This window comes from Cyprinodon variegatus, unplaced genomic scaffold (assembly GCF_000732505.1).
Source record: "Cyprinodon variegatus isolate N-32 unplaced genomic scaffold, C_variegatus-1.0 Scaffold1166, whole genome shotgun sequence".
NCBI lineage: Eukaryota > Metazoa > Chordata > Actinopteri > Cyprinodontiformes > Cyprinodontidae > Cyprinodon > Cyprinodon variegatus.
In genome coordinates, this window is record NW_015151619.1 from 173147 (window position 1) to 183290 (window position 10144).

General features: G+C 38.0%; 1 protein-coding gene across 1 annotated transcript in view; it reads left to right on the top strand.

Moving 5' to 3' along the window:
- sez6l (seizure related 6 homolog (mouse)-like) overlaps positions 1-10144 on the top strand; it is a 184540-nt gene that overhangs the window by 147507 nt on the left and 26889 nt on the right. Inside the window, exon 10 of the mRNA XM_015400958.1 lies at positions 5385-5581. Coding sequence (XP_015256444.1) covers positions 5385-5581 — 197 coding nt within the window. The remainder of the gene's footprint in view (positions 1-5384; positions 5582-10144) is intronic.

Below are 10144 nucleotides of genomic sequence, written 5' to 3' on the forward strand. Positions count from 1 at the left end.
GTTTGGCAGTGGGCACGGAGGCTCTTGCTTTTGTCACTGCTATAAATCCCGCCTTAAATGCTAATGCTGTAACGTGATTGTTGGACTCGGAGGAGTTGAGCTGGAGCAGCGCAAGATGGATTCTCATGCGAATATCGCAAGAATTCAACTTGCAAGCAGGATAAATTATCTTTACCTTTTTTTAATTGGTATCAAAAACACTTATTTTAAGGTCACCTTAATTTTACTTTTTTTGGGAAGTGCAGTTATTATTAACCTTTTGTGGTATTTACCCCAATGCTTTCAAATAATTAGTGTCTGTCACTGCATTCATACTGCCAGATTCTTGGCCGTGAAATAATCCTTCTTTAGGAAGATTTAATTTTCTGTTTGGGAAACTATATAATCCATTTTTAGCCACTTCTCACATTTGACCTGACATTTATAAATTGTTAAGCCAACTGGATAACAATTTATGTTTTATACTGGAATAATTTACAGTTGTTGTTAAAATATGTCTATATTACTAGCTAAACTGAATAGAAATTATAAACACCAACTCACACTTTCACCGGATATTCCCATTAAAGTCATCATTTAGGGTTTAAATCCATAAAGTTTTTTATAGCATTTACGTCTTGAGATTAAATATAGTTCTAATGTGATTGTGCATCCTTAAGATAAAAAGAAACAGACATAACAACTCTGTTATGTTTCTTTTCTTCAGCTTTAAAGTGAAATAAAAGGAAAAGTCCGTGATGGTAAAATAAATTTAATGTTCGTCCCACCTGTCGACAACCTCTACATGTTATATATGGTTGTTGTCTTGACTGAATCGCCTGTGCGTCGCCTGTTTTATTGCTTCCAATTACAGCTTTTATTAGTAGGGCTCCTTTCCTCCTTTATTTTCTCCACCAGACACTCTGGAGCTCAGAAAAGTTAAGTTCATTGAAAATTCAGTCCTAGTTGTAAAGTTTAATAAAGGCTCCATGTTTTTTAATCGCACTCTGTTGTGGAGGCCGTAGATTTAATCTAGTTTATTTTCTAGTCATCTCAAGCAGGGGCGGATTTAGGAAATATGGGGCCCTAGGCAAAGACAGGCAGGGGGCCCTCTGAATGAGAAGACAATACATTAAACAGACCCATTATACAGACATTTTTATTGACTAGAGAAACACTATTTGTTCTACATTTTGTCCCCCTCTTCTTATCTCTTTTCTTGCTGTTTTCTTTCTGTTTTCTTTTGTCCCTTTTTCTTTTCATATTGGCAATGTGCTCAGCTGACCTTTCATGCTGTCTCATAAGAAATTAAAGTTTTTTTTCAATCACTAAGCCCATTCTAACATAGCTGATTGCTCCTTCCTGTGTTTCAAAAAAAGGTGAACGCAAAAGTAAATAACCCAGTCCTTCTTTTCACTGTAGACAAGCCATGATCTGCTTATCTGTTCTCCATTTTTCATTTGGATGAAATAACAGCTGCATGAATCATGACAGCAGACAAGATAGAGGAGACCAGGAGGCGGGGTTACCAATCTACTTGCTCTGGAGAGCAGAGTTCACTGCTTTTAGATGTTGTCGCCAAAGTCTCCAGTAACAGAAAAAAGTCACTAGATTTGGTGCTAAGCACTTTTTTGTTGTTTAATGCGCTAGAGGTGTCTGAAAAGTTGCTAAATATAGCGACAAAAGCGCTGAGTTGACAACAGGGCTCTTCCCGCCATTTGTTTTCAAATGATTTGCTGCTGCTAATTTCGACATTTACCATAAACAGCAAACTTGAGCATACATGTAAACAGAATACATAAAAACAGAGTTTTAAGGGGCCCCCAGGAACTTAGGGCCCTAGGCAACTGCCTAGTTTTGCCTAATGGTAAACCCGCCCCTGACCTCAAGGCACTTTGCAGAGACACTTCAATCAGATCATGCAAACAGTCTGGTAAAGCTTTTATATCTAAGGAAAGTGGCTGATTGAGATGAGGCATTGACATTGTGGGATCCACAGTGTTTATAGATTACATAAGCATTAATGGAAAATTCAACATCATCTACATTGATGATATGTTTCCATGGTTTCCACATAGAAACACAAAAGGAGAAGCAAAGGCAGTTAAACCCCATTAAACTCAGCAGTTAACCACTGTGACTGTCCAAGCCAGTAACGCCCACTTTTCACATGAAAAAGTAGGTCAACATGATCCAAATTTTTGTTCTCCAAAAGCCATTCATTTATTTTTTTACAAATACTGTTTTTTTCCGGAAGACAAAGACTATATTTAATGGCCTTTCAAGCATGGCACATTCCTCCTAAAAAACATTTTTAGGACTAGGGGTGTGGGAAATAATCCTTTTGGCGATATATTATGATAGTCGGCTGCCCGATATAAAATGGAACTTTCACTTCCTACTATCGATTTTGAAAAACAAAACATGTTAACCTAAAACAATGAGGGAAAATATGCTACCTCTGCACCGCCACTCTGGCAGATGGCGCTCTGGAGCCATTTTGTTGTGCAGCGCAGCACCAATTCGGTAGTTCAAACCTTAAACAACATGGATACCAAAATAACAAAATAATCAATATCTTCTGACAAACATATACAGCACTTGCTTTTTTTAATCTATTCATTTGATTTTGATACCTGGGAAAAATATTGCATTATATAGTGATATAGCAATATGGTGAAAATATCGTATTGTGACCCAAGTATCGTGACATGTATCTTATCACAACACCCATATTAACACTCACCCCTATTTAGGACACAGATGTAAAGCCTAAAGCATGCTCCTCCTCCATTGCTATTATCCCTAAAAACTACAGTCAAACCATTTCCAACAACCCCCTTGTGTTTTTTTGTGGAGATTGTGTCACAAATTTCTCTGTGCTTTATGCACAGCTTGCCTTACAAATATCTAAGAAAGTAATCAGTGATATGGAGCATAGATGTTGCCATTAAATGTTCTGTCATAGGCCATAAGTCCTACAATGGAAAATTAGAACTTTTATTTGACCTGGCTTTATATTATTAGGAAAAAACACATCCAATCTGCCCAAAGAGGAAACGTTTTGGCAGTGAAAAAAGATTGCATTTAGACCAGATAATTGTGGATCAATGATACACTTTTTTTTCTTTGCTTGTGTAATGTCAGACAGAAATTGCTCTGAAACTCCATGACTTATGAAAGGCAGTCAAAAATTAAGATCTTGGGGAGAAAAAAGGGTTAAAGAAAGAATCCATAGTTAAAATAAGTTGTTAAGTTGATGTTTTTTTCTTCTTTCTACACAGTATATGATTACCTTTAGGATACAAAATGTTTATGAACATATTTGAAATTCTGATTTAAAAGGGCGTTCTTTAGGTGTTGTCAGCTAACAACTTAATACGGGGGACATGGTTCAACAGGCCCATCAGGAACAAGGTTTTACCTTGAAATAAGAACAAAAAGAGAATAATATGGAGGTGATAAGGAATTAAGAAGGGAATGAAACTGAAAAGTAACATTAGTATAAAGAATAAAGCTTAAGTGAAAAGTCAATCTGGAAGATTGACCCACCTGCGATGTCCCTCGTTCAGCTCCAGCCAATCACCTCTGGGGTCACATTTTCTCCAAAGCCAATCATTTTTCAAGATCACCTTCATTTAGGTCCTGGCCAATCTTCTCTCTCCCACACCCAAGCAAACTTTCCACCACCTACAGCCCATCTCCTCCCTCATTCTCAGTCTCACTCCCCCACTGGATTATTCCACCACCAGCCTCCGGGCCCCGGGGGACGACTACTATTACCCTTTTCTGTGTTATCCATCCAAGCGCATGCTGATTCACAGCATTGATGACTTCTGCCGGGACCTGATCGCCACAGAACATTTATTCATTTATGTCTTTATCTGCTTCTGTCTCCTTGAACCCCAGTCGGCCTCAGCAGATGGCCGCTCACACTGAGCCTGATTCTGCTGGAGGTTTCTTCCTGTTAAAAGGGAGTTTTTCCTCTCCACTGTCGCTACATGCATGGTCAGTGTACAGGATTGCAGAGAGTCAATGAACCCTCGCAATTAGCCGGTCTTCCTTAGATATAAAAATTTTGAAGAATATGATTGTTACCTGTATAAATAAATGGAAATACTTTTCTAATTGCAGCTTTTCTCTGAATCTGACCAGGTTGAAATAATTTTAACCCTGTAATGCCAAATGTATCATATTTGATACATACGGTTTCTGAAATGTTTTTGCATCTAACTCCTTTTGCATAATTTAATGGTAAAAACTTTGCTCAAAATCCTATTGTACACAATCAGATATACCTGATAACAGAGGGCAGAAGACTACATAAAAAATAATCTTGACTTATCACATAGTTATAAATTATTAATATCTAAATTTTATTTTTGTTTTTTCTTTTTACATATTTTGTTAAAAGGCCAAATAAGGACTTCAAACCAAAAAAAAGTAATTTTCTGTTTTGTTTTTTTCTTGGATTGGGCTTTAAAGGGTTAAAACTGAAAAAAAGAAGAAATGTTGGAACCGAAAGAAATGATTTAAGACTATAAAGTTTTTTCTAAAGGGGGTCATAGAATGCAAAACCGAGTTCATTGTCATAGATGAATAACAATAGTTCAGTGGGTGAAATGGACGTACAGAGAAGTTCAAACCCCATCGACACCTCATTTCTCTCTCACAATTCTAAAGTTCCACCAGAATTGACGTCAGTTTGGGGATGTTGCCTTATTTGGTTTTGGCCTGTACTTTTGTTCCCCCGAAACCAGAGACTATTTGGTGCTGGCGCCTTACTGTAGATGTCAGTCATCATACCACATCCAGTGTCATATACTGTGAGTCCAGCTCCCACGCTGAGGAAGGCAGCAGTAAATCGAATACAAACCTGAATCTATAAAGTAGTTTCAATCATCTTTTCTCAGTTTTAAAAAGATTTTTCAAAAATATTTTGAGTTCCAAATTATTATTTTTTTTTCAGTTTAAAAAACAAACATATTTTTAAACAACATTTACAACATTTCTAATTTACTTGAGATGTTATATATGTCATCTAGTCAAGCACATCTGTTGTTTTGTAAAGTTAAGTACTTGATGAATCACAGCTTTGCTTGACTTTAAGTTGCAGAGTTCAGATTGATTTGTTACTATGAGATACTATTTTATAAATCAGGACATTGGATTTTTCACCCCACGTGTTTTAAACTTCCCAAACCCGAGCTTTAGGGAACTTCTTTGGCTTGCTAAACATGTCAGAGGCTATGAAGACACATTTCTGGACTATCAGAAACTTTCTGCATTCAGCTTTTGGTGTTTCTGATTTCTAATGCATCCAGCAGTTAACACCTGTTCTCTATGTCATCCTAACTAGCCTTACAAGTTGGTGTCTCCCTTTTCCTCACTCTCATCATCCTCAGACTTAACATCAGTGACAGCGACATGTTGACCTTCACTGATGGGGATGAGGTCACGACTCGGATCCTGGGACGCTACGTCGGAGGCAGCAGCCCCTTCAAACTGTCCTCCACCACGCCGGACTTGACCGTCACCTTTCACTCCGACCCTGCCGGGCTCGTCTTCGGAAAGGGCGAAGGTTTCATCATCAATTATATGGGTGAGAGCGTAGGAATATCTAGTACTCACCAGGCTGAAGCCCACATTTTTTTGTGTGCTTTTTTTAAACACAGATTTGAAGGAATACGACGGAGCATTAGGGACAGGCTAGAGATTTTTATATATTTATTTTTTAGAATAAAGTCGTAACATAATGAGTATAAATTTGTAATATTACAATAATAAAGCAACATTACTAGAATAAAGTTGTATAAATATGAGAATAAAATCATAATACAGCAATCCATTTCATAAAGAAAGCTTCGAGCTCCGAACAGCAGATGACGACCGACCAGCTCCACCAATCAGCAACCTGAGTCCACTTTGACCTCCTGCTTAATTTGATGCTGGTTCGCTAACAGATTTCTTTATTAGTCAAACCAGAGCCAAAGTTTAACTTCAGATGATGCTTCGTCATTTTAGGGAAGAAAGTGCTTCTTTTACCAGTTGTCATAAAATACAACTTTATTCTCGTAATTTTATGACTATTCTCGTTGTGACTTTTTTCTTGTAATATTATGACTTTTTTCTCGTAATTTTATGACTTTATTCTAGTAATTTAATGACTATTCTCGTAATTTTANCGTAGGAATATCTAGTACTCACCAGGCTGAAGCCCACATTTTTTTGTGTGCTTTTTTTAAACACAGATTTGAAGGAATACGACGGAGCATTAGGGCCAGGCTAGAGATTTTTATATATTTTTTTAGAATAAAGTTGTAAATTTGTAATATTACGATAATAAATCAACATTACGAGAATAAAGTTGTATTAATATGATAATGAAGTCATCATACAACAACCCGTTTCAGAAAGAAAGCTTCAAGCTCCGACCAGCAGATGACGACCGACCAGCTCCACCAATCAGCAACCTGAGTCAACTTTGACCTTCTGCCTAATTTGATGCTGGTTCGCTAACAGATTTCTTTATTAGTCAAACCAGAGCCAAAGTATTACTTCAGATGATGCTCAACATTCGTCATTTTAGGGAAGAAAGTGCTTCTTGTACCAGTTGTCATAAAATACAACTTTTTTCTCGTAATTTTAGGACTTTATTCTCTTAATATTATGACTTTATTCTCGTAATTTTATGACTATTCTCGTTGTGACTTTTTTCTTCTAATTTTACAACTTTATTCTCGTAATTTTGTGACTATTCTCGTTGCAACTTTTTTCTCGTAATTTTAGGACATTGTTCTTGTAATTTTCCAGCTTTATTCTTGCAATGTTGCAACTTTATTCTAGTAATTTTACGATTTTATTCTCAAAATATAAGAAAAGAAATTTCTTGCTTGGCCCTAATACTCTGTCATGAAGGAGTAACATAAAGTTTAATTCTAATTCTATCTTTTTACTTTTATAGTTTGTTGTTATTTTTATACTCTACTATTAAAATGATTACTATTACTTTAAAAAGTGAAAAATAAATTGTGGGTGTTTTTTGTTAGTGTTTAGTTTTTTGTTATTAGGGTTGTTTTGTCAGTGAGAGAAGTGTGTCTGAGCCTGAAAGACAAGAAAAAGTTTCTTCCTGCTGTTTCAGTAACGGTGAGGCTGAGTCTCTTTGTCCACTAAATCAATTTAAACTGATTTTATTGAGCTCCACTCATTGAGGTGAACTGAAGATTTCTGTCATTTAAGGGGAAGGAGTATTTAAAAAGAGCAGGCTAAAAAAATCCCTAAAAGGAAGATTTAAGTATAAACAATGGAAGGAATGTGTTCAACATTAAACATCCTGATTTTATTTTTAATTTATTTCTAATTTCTTGTCTATTAGCAGTGTTTTTACTTGTTTTTATCAGGTTTAAGTTGTGTATTGGAACCATCAATTGTTGTGAATATCATATATTCAAAGTGAGTAACTAGATGATTTGTACTTACAATCTGCAACTTATTTTGAAGGTAGTTATAAAGGGAAGAGTTGAAGCACAACAGTCAAGCCTTACAGTCTAGAAATGGGCAGAACAAAGAACTATGAAAAACTAAAAACTAACCAACCAATCTGTGTATTTTATGATTGGCTGTTTCCTGGGTCAATGCTATAGCTAATAGGGTGATGACTTCTCAGCTTTTTTCCTCACAAATGATTTCCTGTAGCAACTTTTGCGTATTTGTGACTAAAAGGATGTTTATTCCATTGAAATATGCACAAATCACTTTTAAAAAGCTCCCTATTACTCAGTGGCGCCTACAAAGATGTTTCATAGGGGGGCCAGATGGGACCACTAAAAATCTTGGGGTGGCACACTGAAACTAAACGCCATGATTTCAGGGTTTGAATCTACTATTATGGTAACCGTGCCTATAGAAATCATAAAGACTTAAGTAAACACCTACTCATATCTTTGTTTATTGTGTGATTTTTAATATTCCATCGCTGGCTGTGCATAATGGGATGAAACGCTAAACTGATGCTACTAAAATTTACCCTGGCGAGTGGGGTGGCCAGTGGGGTCTCCAGGGCATTGCACAGGGTGGCCATGGCCACCCCTGGCCACCCACTGGTGGCGCCACTGCTATTACTGTCAATAGGACTAAAGTGAAACTTTTTTCTTAGAGGGAGGTTGAAGCCTTTAGAGCTGCAAAAAAAATATAAACAAAGAAAACAGTTGCCTCCTTAAGGGCTGATTATACTGTCGCAGCAGCGTGTCGTAGTGAGCTTGTCACAAATGTATTTATTTTTTTATTGATGCCCAATATTGAAGCGTGCTCTGCGCTATGTTATTCCACGCCACAACGCAAGAGGGACAATCAGGAACTAGCTGTGGGTCTAGATACGGCCGAGGTGGTGAGGAAGTGGGGGCAAGTTAGTGCGACAACGGAGGGACATGAGGGCGAAAAAAAGCGAGGATCCAGGTGGAAAAAGGGTCCCAGTGTTCTTGCGCACCTCGTTATTCTAGCTGGTCCATCTTCACAAGTTGTTTTGCAAAATGGCGGTCATATAAACAAAACAAGCCAGTAAGGTAACAAACTGGAAATATGCATAGTGTAGAGTGGATGTAGATTTGACCAATCAGAGGCCTCCTGTCTACGGTCACCTACAATTTTTGGAGAGGTGCAGCAGAGTGTCTGCGGCAGGGACGGGGGCACATTTTCATTCACTGCGACACACGCAGACAACCTGGTTTCTGAGTGTAAATCAGCCTTTAGGTGTGAGTGTGTGTGAGAATGGTTATTTGTCCTGTTTGACTCTGTGTTGCCCTGCGACAGACTGCTCACCTCTCCAGGGTGGACCCCACCTGTCGCCAACAGGCACCGGGCCCACGACGACCCTGACAAGGATTAATCAAGAGAAAAAGGATGGATGTTAAATTCAAAGGGTATCTGTGGATAGAAGCCAATGAGCAGCCCCCAAAAGTTTGGGAAACCCTGTTCTAAAAAAAGATCCATAATGGAGGTGGTGTTTGCTTGCTGATTGGAGAAGAAATGAAAGGGGTGATAGATCATTTTCAGCAGAATTTCAGGTTAGGGTGTTAGAAATGGGCAATTGCAACTTTTTGGTCTGTTATATATTACCTTTAAAAATATGTTTGCTTTGAGATGAATTTAACAGGAAGTCATATGAGGTTGACAGTTGTTTTCATTCTTATTTGTTTGGGAGTGTGGAGACTAGTAGCCATTTGACATGGCGTCCATTGTGTTATTTGCCTTTTGGTTATATTTTCACACTTTTTTTTTAAAACTGAAATTTCCCAAGAACAACAAAAGATGGAAAAGCTGTATTTTGTAGTTCATTCATTTCAATTCTGCAATTCGTCCTTAAGCAGCCTCTTCCATTTTTCATGTTCTCTTTTGTCCCGTCGCGTTCTCATTTGGCTTTTCTTTCACTTTCCCTCTGCCCTGATTCAATCACATCCTATTTGTTTCAGCGACTGAACAACGGCACTCTTTCACATACAAGTGTGGGGTTTCAGAGGCTGCAGCTTCCTCCGCTCTTTTCACGGCGTGATCTCCAGTGCTTCTCAGATTCAACACCTGAAACCAATTTAGGTTCGCGCTGAGACACATGCGGTCCAATTTACTTGTCACCCTCTCGACATCACAAACTACCACGCATTTCCCAGAGGAGTAAATTATGTAGACACAACAAGAGGGCTACTCTTTTTGCATATGAGCACAAACATTCAGGCTGCATAGCGGAGGAAGAACAAGTCAATAGAAAGTGATAAATTGATCCCAGAGCTTCAACTTACAAATCCCTGCGGCCCTTTTAAAATGTATAGAGTTATGTAACCTGGTTAGCCAACAGTTCAATCATTAAATACTGTACACAAAGGGAACAACAAGACAAAATCTCCATATTGGCAGTAGCAGCCATTCAAAATGCTATTTAAATGGCCCTTCCCAGTCAAATGCCAGCTGAATGACAGCCTACTCCCCTGCAGCTCCCAGCAAAATCCCCTCCAACTTCCAGCCACTGGCCTTCTCCTGGGCATGCTGATTTTTTTCCTCTGACTCCACAATTTCACTGAATTACAGGGTCTGACCAGGAGATGACACTTCTCTTTAGATATAATGTCCATCCATCCATCCATCCATCCATCCATCCATCCATCCATCCATCCAT